The sequence below is a fragment of the Lichenostomus cassidix genome, chromosome 2 (assembly GCF_008360975.1).
Source record: "Lichenostomus cassidix isolate B80296 chromosome 2, HeHo_3.0, whole genome shotgun sequence".
In the NCBI taxonomy this organism is placed as follows: Eukaryota; Metazoa; Chordata; class Aves; order Passeriformes; family Meliphagidae; genus Lichenostomus; species Lichenostomus cassidix.
Genome location: NC_139482.1, coordinates 47,685,441 through 47,701,358, shown reverse-complemented (window position 1 = coordinate 47,701,358; position 15,918 = coordinate 47,685,441). Strand labels below are relative to the sequence as shown.

Below are 15,918 nucleotides of genomic sequence, written 5' to 3'. Positions count from 1 at the left end.
ACTTGCCCGGGTCAGACAGGCCCGGGTCAGACAGGCTCGGGTCAGACAGGCCCGGGTCAGAGAGGCCCGGGTCAGAGAGGCCCGGGTCAGACAGGCCCAGGTCAGACTTGCCCGGGTCAGACTTGCCCGGGTCAGACAGGCCTCGGCGGCTCCCCTCCTGCCCTCCCTCAGTCCCTCCGCAGCGTGGCCTCCCGGCCGCCAGGGGGCGCCCCTCCCCGGCGGCGCGCGCCCCGCCCCGCCCCGCCCGGCCCGCTTCTCTCCCGGCCGCGGCACGAGCCCGGCTGGCGCCGCGCGCCCATGGCCGGCGTGATCCGGCGGCTGGATGAGGCCGTGGTGAACCGCATCGCCGCCGGCGAGGTCATCCAGAGGCCGGCCAACGCCATCAAGGAGATGATCGAGAACTGGTAACGCGCGGCCCGCCCCCCCGCGTCTCGGCCGCGCTGCGCGGGGCGGGAGGGTTGTGGCGCGGCTGGCAGCGCATCCCGGCCCCGCGAGCCGGCGTGCAGCCCGGGTGCCGAGCAGGGGCAGCACCGTGTGTGCTCGTACGGAACGGCGGGAGGGCAGCTCCCTTCGGAAAGCCGCCTTGCTGTCTGCGTTTGTGTTCCGGCTTTCTTCTTGTTGTTCAGGAAACTCGTGAATCGTTTGCTTACGGTGCCAAGTTAATAGTTCATAGTATCGTTTAGGCTAGAAAAGACCTCTAAGATCACCAAGTCCAACCATTAACCCAACACTCCAAATCTACCGCTAAGCCGTGTCCCTAAGCACTACATGTTGAGGTCTTTTAAATACCTCCACGGTCGACTCAATCACTTCCTTGGATAGCCTGTTCTATACTTGACCACCCTTTCTGTGAAGGCATTTATCCTACTATCCAGTCAAAACTTCTCCTGGAAGAAGTTGAGGCCATATCCTCTTGACCCATCACTTGTTCTTTGGGAGAAGAGGGCAACTGCTGCCTTGGCACAGCCTCCTTTCAGGGAGGTGAGAGCAGTAAGGTCACCCCTGAGCCTCCTTTTCTCCAGGCTAAACACCCCCAGCTCCCTCAGCCTCTCCTCATCAGACTTGTGCTCCAGACCCTTCACCAGCTCCTTTGCCCTTCTCTGGACACACTCCAGCACCTCAGTGTCTCTCTAGCAGTGAGGGGCCCAAAGCTGACAGAGGGACAATCACTGCCCTGGTCCTGCTAGCCACACTGTTGCTGATACAGGCCAGCATGCCATTGGCCTTCTTGGCCACCTGGACGCACGCTGACTCAGGTTCAGCCAGCTGTTAGAGCAGCACCCCCAGATCTTTTTCCACATGGCAGTTTTCCAGCCACTCTTCCCTCAGCATGTAGTGCTGAATGGGGTTGTTGTCACCCAAGGGCAGGATCTAGCACTTCATTGTTGACCCTCATGTGATTGGCCTCAGCCCATCAGTCCAGTCAGTCCAGATCCTGCTGCAGAGCCTTCCTACCCTCCAGCAGATCAATGTTTCTGTCCAACTTGGTGTCATCTGCATACTGAATAACTCGATGCCTTCATCCAGATCATGGATAAAGATATTAAACAGAGCTCTGGGATTGAAATTGCTTTCTTGGTTTCTTGTTTCTGCAGTTTGGATGCTAAATCTACAAGTATCCAGGTAATAGTTAAAGAAGGTGGTCTGAAGTTCATCCAGGTCCAAGATAATGGCTGTGGTATCAGAGTAAGTAAACAAAGTTGACAGGTGTATGCTGTTGTTTAATACTGCCTTTTAAAATTATTTCAATTTATGAATGTTTCTGATCTTGAAAAAAACTCAGAAAGTGACTATTGCTTGTCCCTTTCACACAGAAAGAAGATCTGGACATTGTATGTGAGAGATTTACTACTAGTAAACTGCAAAAATTCGAAGACTTGGCTAGTATTTCTACATATGGTTTTAGGGGCGAGGTAAGCTCTTCATCAAGGTTCTGCAACTGTTCATTGTTGTTATTCTACTGTGGTTGGGTTAACATACTATCTCATTCCCAGTACTCTTTGCAGCAGCTTCTGTTTTCTGAGACAGTCTGTTATGTGAATATAGTTCAAAATACATTTCTGTATCTTTCAAGATTAGATGGATGCCTAATCTAGATGGCAGGTATGTATTCTTTTTGCTTTCTTGATTAAGATTTTTTTTTTTTTAATTTAAACAAAGCCTGTCTTCTCAAATGATGGTTCATGAACCTACAGGTAAAAAGCAGTGGAAGATTTGAATGGAAGGTGAATCTTTAATGTCAGACATTTGTCTAAATATCACACTTAAAACTAAATGTTTGAAATGTACATTGATCTTCCTTTGGTTTTGCTATTAGACAAAGTATCTCTGACCCATCAGATATATTGGTTTTTCATACTCTCACAGGCTGTATCTAAACCCTGGAAGGACAGTCAAGGATAAGTTTAACTTCCTGCTCTAGATGAACGTATAAATGTGTGTCCTGTGCTCAGGTACATAGACCCTCACATACTCCAGAGAGCAGGCTGGTTGAGTCCTCTCCTCATGCGCTTTCAACATAATCATCTCCACAGCCAGTGGAGTCTGGTCCTGAGGCTGGTTTCATCTGTGTAGACATGTCCATTGAGTTTTCCAGGAAAACCATTGTCACCTAATTTTGTAGTATTGCTTACAGTCAAGAGAAAGACTTGAGCGGGAATGAGAAAATAACAGCTAAAACCTTACAGCTGCTTGTTTGTTAACATGAAAGAGAAAAAGGCACAATTGTAATAATTATGCAAGTTTCTTTTAGTTGTGCTACATGGTTAACTACTTGCATTGTCAGAGATAATGAAATATTAGGAAAGCCAGAAGGATCTTGTGGATAAAATTCAGTGCTATAGATACTAAAATTTGTTTAAGCTTTACTGACCTGCAATTTCCTTGTAAGGTTTGTTATTGACTGCTTGCAAGTGGTATATTGAAATATAGCAATGGTGTTTAAAGTGTGGACATGCCTCAGTGTTCTCCAGAGCAAGGTTTACAAAGATGCTTTCTCTTTCCTTAGGCCCTGGCTAGCATCAGCCACGTTGCCCATGTTACAGTAACAACTAAAACAGCTGATGCAAAGTGTGCATTCAGGTATGCTGCCTATTACCCAGGTGACTTCTGCTGTGCAATAACAAACAGATGTATCTATTACAGAGCTCCTATTTTGGAGGAGGGTATGGTAAGGATAGGTACCAAAAAGACTTGGAATGTGAGAAAATGTAGTTTTCCAAATTGTAAAGGTAAGCTTTAGCAAAACAATGTATTTTAAAATTCGTACCAGAGTGGGGAGGCAGGAAAAATTGAAGGAACTTGTACTTTAGTAGCTAATGTAGGTTAAACATTTGTCTTTTTCTCCATTTCAGGATAAAAGGTTGTGTATCTATTCAGAGAAAATGTCTAGCAAATTTCATAAGTCTCAGCACAGGAACTTACAGCTTAGTTTGTTATTGTTTGGTGCTTTATCCTATCCAAAAAGAGTTTTGAATATTCTATTGAAAACTTTATCTAAATATAAGCAAGCTTTTCCATTAATTTTGTAACTACTTTTAAGAAAAGGGAGGGGAAAAAAGATGCTCTGAATCTTGGTTTTTCAACAGATTGTGTTGCTACAGTTTTTCTTGCATTAAATATAGACGGTATGTGAGGTGGCAAAAAAAGTCCATCCTGTGAATTTATACATCTATATAACTTGCTGAAAGACCTACATGTCAAAAATCTCTTATGCTCAAAATACTGTTAGTGTCAAAAAGGAAACAGATCTTAGACCAAACCCAATAATTTCTTGTTAGCATAACTGAAGTGTAATATCTAGTGGGAGAATTGTGATTAGGCCATGTCTAGCTATTAAAGAAAGAAAAAATGCAATAATCCTGCCTTTAGAAGAAAAGTCTCAGTAATACAATTTCAAAACACGTATGCCATGATCTGCCTCCTTTCCTTCTGCTATTTTTCCTACTCCCCCACTGCCCCTCTGGCTCCTAAAAACAATGAAGACAGTTTTACTGTAGGAGAAAGGTGGGGGAAGCTAATTCACAGTGTCCCAAATCCTTTGCTGGGAGGAGTGTGACAATGATGGGATTTCTTTTGTCTTCCTCCTTTGTTTCATCTGTCCATGTCTTCTGTCCTGAAAATCTAGATGTCTGACAACTTTTTATTTTCTGCCTAGAGCTACTTACAGTGATGGAAAAATCAAAGCCCCTCCGAAGCCCTGTGCTGGAAACCAAGGAACTCAGATTACAGTAGGTTTTTATGCCTGTTTTCTCTTGTTCCTTTTCTGTTCCTTGGTGGTTAGGCTTGCACAAATTACATTGTAAGGTATGTGACCGTATCATCTCTGAAGTTGTAGTTTGTAAGGTGAACCTAGAGAGGTAAGGAATAAACTGAATTTTGATTCTTCATAAACCAAAGTATTCTCAGAAAATTTATGTATAAAATAAAAATTAACAAGATGGATTTAGATTAATTCTATAGTAAGAGAGAATTAAAAAAATTCTTTTTAATTGTGCACTTTTTCTCTGTAGGTTGAAGATCTCTTTTACAATGTAAGTACAAGGAGGAAGGCTTTAAAGAATCCAAATGAAGAATATGGAAAAATACTAGAGGTTGTTAGCAGGTAAACTAAGATAGTAGGCTCCCAGGTTTTGCATACTGCCATGGGGAGTACCAGGGTTTTTCAGAGGGACTGGCAAGTGTGTGTTTTGTGTCATTTTGTTGTTGGTGGTGGTTTTGTTTGTTACGGTTTTTTTAAAACTATTTATTAGTGCGCAGTGTCAGATAACAGTCCATCTAATTTGATGTGAAAAATCCAGATGGGAAGTAGTGTATTCTGTCTGTGACTACTAATTGTTTGTTAGAATTCCAGCAAAGAAATGGTGGTAGACTTGAACAAGTGAACTTTAAATGTACTTGGGCGGAATAGAATTCATGTAAAAACTGCTCAGGAGCATTGAGATTTGGCTCAATACAGAAAAGCTGAATGGCCACTTCACATCCCCAGAAAAGAGTAATACCACTTTAGCTACTGGATGTTCCCTTCAGTCCCTTGATTGCATCTTTTGCCATGTGCAGAGGCTTTGCAAGCAGGATCTGCACAATTTAAACAAAAGAACTGCTTTACACTTTCAGAAAACACAAAAGGTAGCAAAGAGTAGTAAGACTGTACACCAAGGGTTAACCTGTTCCCCAGATGAACTATTTAGGAGTCTTCGCTGGGTCAGGCCGACTTCAGCCAGGACGTGGAGGGTCAGGTTCTGCTGCTCTGTTGAACAGGATGATCTGAAGTCTTCCTGAGTTACAGCCCCCCAGCTCATTAATTGTTTCTTTTTGTTAGAATTATTCTAATACTTAATTTTGGGGTTTTTTCCCTCTTGGATTTTTCAGTTCACAGTCACAGCAGTCTAATCATTATCGGCATTTTTATGTTTCTCATCTTGCAAGGTTCTATGGTGTGTTTTTTCTCACAATGCAGTAATTTCCCTAGAGGTTTGAGCCAAGATTGTGCAGCTGTAGTGTATCAGATCTCAGCACTGGGATCATAGGCAGCTGAACTGTCTGGGTAGGGGAAGTTCGAAGGGCAGGCCAGCCATTATTCAGATGTTTCTCTGTAGTAGTTGAGACTTGATTCTATTATACTGAGGGTGTTTTGCTGGGTTTTTTAGCTAAAGCTGTGCAGTGAAACTGAAAAATCAGGTCTGTAGGAGGCTATCTTTTATTTTGAGAAATAAGCTAAGCTTGAATTTCTGATTCTGATCCTTGAATTTCTTATGGTTACAGTTGAGTTATAAATAGGAGACACTTTTTTTTTTTAAGCTGTTCAGTCTACAAAAGCTCAGCTTTGCTCAAGTTGCATTACTGTCTAACAGCAAGTGAAATTGCTTGCCCCCATTACTAGCTGCTTTTCAGCAATCTGGGGAAACAATTACCTCTTCTTTCACTGCAGACTTACGTTTAAACTGCAGACTTACGTTTATCTCCTTTTCAGGTATGCCATCCATAACTCAGGCATCAGCTTTTCAGTTAAAAAGGTGTGTAGATAAAGTTTTTATAACATTACTGTGTGTTTGTATGTGCCTGTGTATATACCCATGATGTGTATATCTGAAAATGCCAGAAAATTTGCACTGCGTCTTTTGCAGCAGGAACAGGACACAGAGACTTCCCTTGTACTGAAATGGTGAAGGGTATGTTGGTGCAGTTTGGATTGAAAGCAAATGAGTTAGAAGTTAAGACAAAAATACATTTGTCAAGAGTTTGGAGTTTTCTATGTGGTCAGTGTTATATTTGGTTTAGCTTTATGAGTTATTTCAGCTTCTCTGGAGAGCCTGATTACTAAATATTGTCTGAAAGAGGATGGGGTAGACTACTTTTGTTCTGTGCCATTCTTGATTACTATTTACCAAACTGTGTTCCTCACTTTCCAAGATGGAGTTATTAATCTCACTGGGTCTGATGTGCTCCAGCTGATCTTGTAAACATGTGCCATTTACCATCCATTGCTTTTTTTAACATAAATAAGCAAATAAGAATACAAAACTGTATAAGGATATTATGTTGTTCCATACCTTTGTTTTAGAAATGTTATTGTTTAGTTTAAAGTATTTCTAAAACCTTGTTCAGAAAGGTGAATTGATTGATACTCATTTCTGCTCTCTTTAGCAAGGTGACACTGTGTCTGATGTTAGAACCTTATCCAACGCCTCAACGGTGGACAACATTAGGTCCATCTTTGGAAATGCTGTTAGCAGGTACATTGATGTCAAGTTTCCTTTTGATATGAAGCTTTCCAGTGAATCACCCTCCCTCTTCTCTTTAAAGACCATGGGCTATGCTAACTTCTCTTGCTTCCTTCAAGGTTAATTTCAGAGAAGAGGGATTGCTGCAATAATAGAGCTCTGCCTTCTCTTCAGGATGTGTGACTTTTTTTTGTGCACCAAAGGGAAGAAGAAAGTTACAAAGTTGTTCCTTTAATGCACTGAAAAAGAACTTTCTGTGTGCTCATGTAGAAATAGCAAGCTGAACCTGTGTTCTCTACAAGTTCCTAGTCTCTTCCTATACCATGAAAATCTTACCACTCCTTGCTGTCAGCTACCTGATAAATTTTGAAGCTACTTGTATTGTTTTTTCTGAAATCTTAAGGTTTCTTATTTTGACAAAAGCTGTATTAGCTGAGGCCGTGTAAATCAGATAGAAAAGCTAAAAAAGCTTTTGAAGATGTATCTGCCATTAGGAAAAATTCTCTTTATGAGACTTTCAGCTGTGAAGGATTCATTGAATGAATTTGTCCCATGAATAGCTGAGTGTTACTGACTGAAGTCAAACTTCACATTTAATGAATGTAACTTCTAATGCCTGAAAACACCTTTAGGAAGCCCAGCAAAATAGAGAGGCTGCTTAGTAATAAGGTTTGCAATGTTCTATGTATTTCCTTGTTATGCATTTGTTTTTGTCTACTATGGATGCTCATTTGTTAAGAGTTTTTTCCTTTGTGCATTTCAGGATAAATTGTCCATTTCAAAGTAAATGTTCTGATAATTTCTTTTCAAACAAAACTTCTAATTTACCTAGTTCAAGATGGTGTTAAAAACTGAACACAAATAAAAATGGCACTTGGTATATAGTGAGGTTGAATTGGAAATAAGTAGCAAGTCTTTTCTGTGTTAACTTTAAAAGTTGGCATAATGCCGTGCTAGAGAGCTGTGCTCACAAAGTGGATTTTCCTTGACTACTGAATTACAAAAATTATTCAAACTGTTAGGAAAATAGTTAACGTTAGGATCTGTGTGCATGAGCAAGAGAGAAGTTTTTACATTTTAAGTTTATTTACAAACTACCAAGACAAAAGGGGACAAAGTAGTCCAAGAAAAAGTGTGTTTGTTCTTCCCTGGCTGCAGACAATTTTGAAGTGTTCTTGTCTATCGCTGCCAATGGCCTAAACAATGAAATCCATATTTGAATTAGCAATTGATTATAAAATTGTGGATACCAGACTCCAACTATACAACATTGCTAGTTTACACTTAAGAGGAAATGATGCAGTTCAGGTTAAGTAATTATTGATCAGTGTTTGAGCTTTCAAATAATTTATTAACTGTGATAGATTACATATCAGAATATGAAGTAGTGAGACTTGAGCAATAGGCCCTGAGCCAAAGCTGACCTTTAGATGAACCTTCCAACCATATATTATATGACACTTTTAACTGCTCATTTGCAAAATATGCATGATCATTAGAAAAATACATAGTGTGATAAGAATATATTTGTCTTTCCATATTTAGAGGATGGACAAGGCCATGAAATCCATCATGTGACCGTGTTTGCGGGTGTGTGGTCAAAGCCAAGTCCCTTGGTTCCTCCATGAGCTCTGTTCAGGCTTTGGGTGGAACCCAAGAGGAAAATGAAACCAGATGTTTCCACATTAGAGTTATGTGAGCCTTTTTATTAAACAACATAAAAGCTGGACCCTTTCACAGCAAAGGTAGAGTCTTCACCCATGAGTGGACACACTGTGTAGGATTCCCCAGTTACTGGGAGTGGTACTCCAGTCCTTAGCTGTGTCCGGGGCTCCCCAGCTGATGTGCGGATCTGGATGATAGTGAAGTATTTGGGTAACTGGTCATGTATCTTCTTAATCAATTTAGGCAATCTTTTGTAGTAATGATTAGCTGCATTACTTAGATTATCCTTTTGTAATTCTTTGTTGTTTTGAACTGTAGTTAATTACACTTATCCCTAAAAGTTGGTGTCTGTATCTTTTGTACTGACCCTGCTAACTGGCAAAACAGAATATCACTGCTTGTGAGTACTGTTCAAAATTTGCATCAACGGAAGAGTTAATTTTTTGTTTATGTTTCTGTCAAACAATAGGGAACTGATAGAAGTGGGCTGTGAAGATGCAAATCTGGCCTTTAAAATGAAAGGTTACATCACAAATGCAAACTACTCTGTGAAGAAATGTATATTTTTACTCTTCATAAACCGTAAGTTAAAAAAAAAAAGGCAGCATTTTTGTACAGTCATAAGTTGCTTACATAATCAGAAGAACAAAACTTACTGAAGACCTACAAAATGCGTGAGCATTTTAAAAAACATTTTTAAGAGTAACAACTGCAGTTAATTGTAAATCTTAAAGTTCTTTTCAATTTGTAACTATGCTTTGCACTTTAGATAGTGAAAAATAGCTAAGACTGGGCCTGGAGAAACTTTGGAGTTTGCTTGTGTCTTGCCAGCTTACACAGAGTGATCTCTCCATTCTGTAGCAACACTGGCATGGGTTGCAACAAACCTTGACTGTATGAAATAATGAAAAGTTAATAAAAAATTAATAAATAATTAAAAAAAAATTAATAAATAATTAAAAAATAAAAGTTAATAAAAAATAATACAGTTATTTCAGTATTTGTGGAAAAAAATACTTCTAAGTATAAAATATGCTAAGAAAATATTTTCTATTCCTGGTTTTATATGAAGAATAAATAAGCCCTGGGGGAAAATGGATATAACCGATACCCTTTGAAGACACGAAGTGCAAAGATGTTTGTCTGAAGGAGTAGCTGGGCACTGTGCAGTGTGTTTTAGTTGGGCTCTTTGGCAACAGGACTTTGTTCTGTGTTTCAGATCGGTTGGTAGAGTCAGCCGCTATGCGGAAAGCCATAGAAACTGTGTATGCTGCTTATTTGCCAAAAGGCACACACCCATTCCTATACTTAAGGTAAAGTAATAGGAAGAAGTAGCCTTTTGATACTGTCTTGTAGGATATAAATAGGGTGAGTAGGTTTAGAGGGACATTTCTGTTCCCCGTAATAGAGTGAACCGTCGCACTGAGGTAATTAATTGCCAGACAGAAGATAATTAAATCACATTAAAGAAATCTTAAGAAGACAGACCTTATTTTTAGAAGTAGTGGGTATCTGTAATTTCAGCTGAAGTCCTTTCCTATTAATTCGTGAGACATTGTAAGTAAAAGATGCTTCTAAAAGCTGGTTTCTGTAGTTGTGTAATGGAGGTTGGTTTAAGCTTACCTATGTAAGCTGATTTTGGTAAGTGATTTTGGATTATTTTTTAATATACTAAACAAATTTGACTGTAATATAACTTTAGCAGGTTTCAGGACCTTTTTGACTTCTTTATATGGAATAATGTCCCCAAGCCTGACAATTTTTTTCAAATTTGAACCAATTTTTACTCTCTCTCTGCCATCTATGGGATACTTCAGGTTAACTTCTTTTAAAATGTTTTCCAGCCTGGAAATAGCCCCCCAGAATGTAGATGTGAATGTGCATCCTACAAAACATGAGGTCCATTTTCTTCATGAAGACAGTATTCTGGAGCGTGTGCAACAACATGTAGAGAGCAAGTTATTAGGCTCTAATTCCTCAAGGATGTACTTCACTCAGGTGAGAATGTGTATTGGATGATGGCAGTTCTGCATTATTTTAATGACCAGGGATACTTCTACTCTGTTCAATAGTACCATCTGTGCAGGAATGGACACTTACCAGTGTTGTACTAGTATATTGAGATCTTTGCTCTGTGTTTTAGGGATGAAGTTACTTTAATATACCAATGTTAACAATGTGGCAAAAGAGAAAAAAAAGTATGAAAACGTTTTAATTACATTTCTGTCAAATACCAGACCAGTTGTCTTGATTTTATAAGTATGTTAGCCTTCAGATGTGGTAAATTGTTTTTTTATTCTGCCCTGTTTATGTGAAGAAGATGTGATTGAGGAAACTGTTCTGTGTATTTGATAACATTTTGGATTTCATCTAACCAGAAAAAAAGTCAGGAAGGTATTCTACTCTCTCTTTATGTAAAGTGTAGCATGAGAACTAGTATAATTTTTTTTAAAACTAATTTCCTTGTGATTTTTTTACCTTAAAGATTCTTTTCCTTTGAGACAGAGGAATGGGTAACTAATGATTTTAACTGCCAAGCTGCTGACATTCAGTCAATGTGGATAGCAAGTGCAAAGCTGGTGGCGTTTTAAGCAGTTGACAGTGTGTTGCTGGGTGTTTCAAATTTGCCTCTGAGCAGTAAGATACTGTGAGAAGTGTAACTGATCTTTCTGGGTTTTTTTTTTTTGTTGTTGTTGTTCGATCTCTTCTCTTTGCCTCTTCATATCTGAATGAAGACATTGCTTCCAGGGGCTGACTGCTCTTCCAGTGAGGTTGTAAAACCAGCAGCAAACTCTTCTGTTGTTACCAAGGGAGCCAGTGATAAAGTTTACGCGCATCAGATGGTGCGCACTGATTCCAGAGAGCAGAAATTGGATGCTTTTCTTCAGCCAGTGAACAACCCCCTAAGTGCAGGCCCCACTGAAGTGACAGCAGAGGTTAATGCAGGACGTCCAGAGGGTGCAGGCAGGCCCCAGGATGCTGAAATGGAAGAAGTCAATGACCTGGTTGAAATGGCTGATGTTCAGGAGGATACAGTGAAGCCTGGGGGGCTGAACAAGAGTGGACATTTGTCTCCTGAGACTGTGACTTCTCGGTAAGTCTCACCTTTCCTGAGGTGGTGCAGTGCTACCTATTTATTTCATGCCATAAGCCCTGAAACTGTAGATTTTTCTGATTTCTTTGGACTTCTGCTTTTCCAGAAGGGAAATATTCTCTAGAATAACATTCCATTACATTTTATTGAGAAATTAGACTTAATCTGTGAACTGTAAATTATGTAACTTGGGATAAGTTTTTTGACTATAATGGGATTTCCATGCATACTGAAGGCAGGAAGCAGTAGAAATAATGGCATTAGTTTAGGGAGATCATGCTGGTCTGTCTTTTCCTGGAGGCCTCCCTTTTACTGGAGGATAGAAACTACATCACTAACAGGCATTACCCTAGTAAAGGTAAAAGTGCTATAAACTTGTTATAGCTCCTGCAGAAGCTGTTGTGAGAGGCCAAAGTCTTCAAAGAGAATCTGATTTGCTCTCCCCAGTATTACAGAAAAATGGTCATGGAAAAAAAATCATTAGAAATATCAGCATTTTTTGATGTGTCCTATCGAGCCCAGTTTGCTTGGTGCATAAGCAACAGTTGTTTGATGGGATTGGTATTAGAGTGTCATAAATTCTCTTAAAATTCTGAACTGAGAAGTAACAAATTACTCCTCAGAAGAAATAAAACTGCCTTTCTGGGAAACTTCCTGCATTTCCTGTGTTAGCATACATCATATTAATTGAGCATCCCATCTGTTGCTGTGTTTTGCCTAAGTGAGAGGAGAATTGAGCGTAATTCCTTTTGGTTTGGTATTGCAGGAAGAGACCACGGGAAGATGTGGACATGGAAGTGGAGAAGGATGACACCAGAGAGGACATGACTGCTGCCTGCACCCCTAGAAGAAGAATTATCAATTTGACCAGTGTGTTGACTCTCCAGGAAGAGATCAGTAACCAGGCACATGCAAGTAAGCAAGACTTGTTTCTCAAAATTACTGTTATTCCACCTACTAAATATGATTGTTTGAACTGGAAAAAGGTATTTAAAAAGAGGCCCAGTGAACTTGCTGTGCTGCTAAGCAAGCTTTTAACAAAAGCTTTTGCTTCTCATTTTTATATGTATCTGTCCCACTTATATGAAATGGTGAGATTTGTAAAATATTCTCTCTTTTGTTAAGAGTTATTACCTTAGACAAAGGTAAAAGGTTTGCAATCCTTCCTAGGGTGTTTCTCTCTTAGCTCAGTTGCCTCTGAAGGCAATTTATACTGACTCATATCCTTATTCAGTTGTCTTAAAGGCTAGGAATCTCACATTCTGGGGTTTTTGCTGGATTTATTTTGATTTTTCTGGTTGTGAAAATTGGGAACGCTCCACAAAGACATCTGTAATAAATATTTTTTTTATAAATTGATAAGAATCTTAAACTTTAGAAAGCAAGAACTTTTACTTGTGCTCCAGTAAATGTTTTGCAGAAGACTGGTAATTCTGAGTCAGTAATTCCATATCTGACTGTCACTGTTTTAAATACTGAAATTGAAGAATTGTCTTTGAACCATAAAATATCCATGTCTCAAAATGCATGATAGAACTTGTGAAGTTGCCTGAGGTTGTGTCTCATCTCACATCTGTAAGAAATACCTAAAGGAGACTTTGGAAAGAGAGAAATCTCTTCTCACACTGTTACATTCCTTTGGAAAACATAACAGTGGAGTTATGGTAGTGTAGTGCTTTGTAGATGCATTGTACATGCTTTGGCAGTGCCAAACATCTGTAAAAAAGCTCCTCCCAAGGATGGCAACTAGTGAATTTTTTTGTGGAATGCCTAAAATGAACTCATGTGAAATCTGGCTTCCCATACCTTTCCCAGCCTTCTCATTCATATATATATTTTTAAAAACTTACTTAGTGAGAGAAAAATAAAGAAATTAAGAAAAAATAAATATGGACGTATTCTATCATACCTTTAGAATTTAGTTTGACAATACCTAGATTGCGTTTGCAAAGCTGTTTTACACCTGCAGTTTTTGAAGTATGTATGTGCTTCTAACTAACCTCCTGTGGCTGGAAATGCATTTGGGAAGGCTATTCAGACACAGGGACTTTAATTTTTTTTTCCTAATTTGCATGTGTAGTTTAAATGTTAACTGTTCTCCCTTGTGCTGTAATAGTATGAGTATGCACAGAAGTTATTAATATTTCAAAACTTGTGAATAATTGGTCATACAGGCCTATAAGAAGAAGCAGAGGTGTAGTAGTGACTGAAAAATAATCTGAGACTTTCACGCTAAAAAGGCACAAACCACTCAACTAAATAAATGAGGCAGGGTTGCAACTATGAAATTACATCTCTTTGTTTCTTCCCCACCTCTCTATTGTTTCAGAACTTCAGGAGATGCTACATGATCACTCCTTTGTTGGTTGTGTCAGTCCTCAGTGGGCTCTGGCCCAGTATCAGACAAAACTGTACCTTCTCAATACAACAAAACTCAGGTAAAAAGAGTTGTTAGACCTGTTGGCAGCTGAAATAAGAACCAGTTTGTGAAGCTAATTAGAAGAAGGAAGGAAATGACAGGGAAAACAACATCATTGTCTTGCCTATCTGAAAAGTCATGAGGCTAAAGATTAGGCAGCCAGTTCAGAACAGTGGAAACAAGTCAGGCACACCTGGGAAAAGTTACAGGGAATCAGTGTAATCAAACTGCCAGCTACTGTATTGTGTGCTCACAGACAGTGGGAAGGGGAAGACTTTTTCTTGCTTCGTGATGATCTGTATGGTCTATGATCATAATTATGATTTGCTGCAGGATCATCTACAGCACACTGTTATAAAGCCGAGACTTTGGAAGAGTCCTGTAAAACATTGTATCCAGTTGGGTTAAGAGTATCTGCCAGACATGATTTGTAACACAGAATTTATAATTTTGCCTATGCAGCCTTTCAGGGCCAGCTACATAAATTTTGTAACACATCAGAGGATATATTTGAGACAGACAAGTCTATTAATTTACCAGTTCCTGTGCATTTCTTACAGTGCAGTAAAGAAATGAAGAAGTTGAAATAAAAGTTATCAGGGAATAAATTGGTAGTGGTTGGATGCTTGAGTATGTAACATTTCTGTACTAGTGTGGCTGATGATGTCAGAAACCAAGAAACAGGTTGACTTGTAAAAGTCTAGGTAGTGAAGGTGAATCCTTAAACTCGTTAGTTAAGTAAGATCTTTATTAATAGGACTGAATATGTACATCTGATGTTTTCAGGATGATATTTACTTTCCGCTCTTAATTATGCTAACTTGGAGATACGCAATCCTGTTCATAGAATTCATTTTTGTGTTTCATTTTAGCCAAGAACTCTTCTACCAAATACTTATTTATGACTTTGCAAACTTTGGAGTCTTAAGATTGTCTGTAAGTATTTATATTATATCCTATATAAAAAGGTTTTTTAAAAAACGTGTTTACAGTATGTCTGTCCTTCAGACAAATGCGTCGTTTTGGTTGCACAGTTAGGTTGGCTTTTGTCCACTACAAGAGTGTTGTTTTGTTTCCCTCAGAGTAAAACAGAATGTAGAAATCTTAGTAATTTTGTAGCTGCTACTGTCAAATTGTCATCCTGGCTGCTTGTTTTTACTGTCAGTTGTAGTCATTCACCAAGTTTTGCTGTTGCTCATTACATTGGGACAAATAATTAATTTGAATATACAGTCTACAGAAATACAGTGTTGATTGCCAGTGTCTATCCTGTAAAATAGCACAGCACTCAGTGGGATTGTGCACTGCAGCGAAAGAAGAAAGAAATTCAGATCTTTTTAACCTGGTTAAGATAAACAGAACTATCAGTTCTGCAGACCAGAAATGGTGTGTTGCAATTAGTTATTATGTGAAGGAAGAAGCTAGAGATTTCCAATAGAGTGTGCTGATCACTGACCAAAGTTTCGCCTTCTTCATTTTTAGGAGCCAGCTCCTTTATATGAGCTTTCAATGCTTGCTTTAGACGATCCCGAAAGTGGCTGGACAGAAGAAGATGGCCCAAAAGAAGGGCTTGCTGAGTACATTGTGGAATTTTTGAAAAAGAAGACTGAAATGTTGAAAGATTATTTTTCTCTTGAAATTGATGAGGTGACTGCAGCTATTCTTTATGACAGTTAGTGAATGGTGGAGTCGGCAGTGTTAGGTTTATGATTGGATTCGATCTTAAAGGTCTTTTCCTACCTAAATGATTCCATAATTCCACATTTTGGTGACATCTAGATAACTGCAGTTGTTTGCTTGCAGTGCTTACCATCACTAAGAACCTGTTCCTGTAAGATTTAGGTGGCGTAACCCTTTCATTAAAAATGCTCAGGACTCATGCTGCCTTTAAGAAGGGTGCTACACAAAGTTTCTATGTAATTAGTTGCCAAGTCACAGAATGGGTTGGAGGTTGGCAGGGACCACAGTGGGTTATCTGTTCCAACCTGCTCACTCAAGCAGGATCATCCTGGAGCACA

At 39.3% G+C, this 15,918-nt stretch overlaps 1 protein-coding gene across 1 annotated transcript; it reads left to right on the top strand.

Annotated features, from left to right (window-relative positions):
- Window positions 1-243: 243 nt before the first annotated feature.
- On the top strand, window positions 244-15,852 carry MLH1 (mutL homolog 1). Its single transcript, XM_085051449.1, has 16 exons — window positions 244-404; window positions 1,596-1,686; window positions 1,815-1,913; window positions 3,008-3,081; window positions 4,157-4,229; window positions 4,512-4,603; window positions 5,972-6,014; window positions 6,646-6,734; window positions 8,857-8,969; window positions 9,607-9,700; window positions 10,232-10,385; window positions 11,123-11,481; window positions 12,248-12,396; window positions 13,811-13,919; window positions 14,773-14,836; window positions 15,383-15,852. The coding sequence occupies exons 1-16, from the start codon at window positions 298-300 to the stop codon at window positions 15,575-15,577; spliced, it is 1,905 nt and encodes a 634-aa protein (XP_084907575.1). The 5' UTR covers window positions 244-297; the 3' UTR covers window positions 15,578-15,852.
- Window positions 15,853-15,918: the final 66 nt, after the last annotated feature.

Bases quoted from the DNA above. Each gene is read 5' to 3' on its own strand.
- MLH1 (XM_085051449.1), top strand. From the start codon at position 298: ATGGCCGGCGTGATCCGGCGGCTGGATGAGGCCGTGGTGAACCGCATC. The intron at 11,482-12,247 runs GTAAGTCTCACC...TTGGTATTGCAG, and splicing joins CCTGAGACTGTGACTTCTCG to GAAGAGACCACGGGAAGATG. The intron at 13,920-14,772 runs GTAAAAAGAGTT...GTTTCATTTTAG, and splicing joins CTCAATACAACAAAACTCAG to CCAAGAACTCTTCTACCAAA.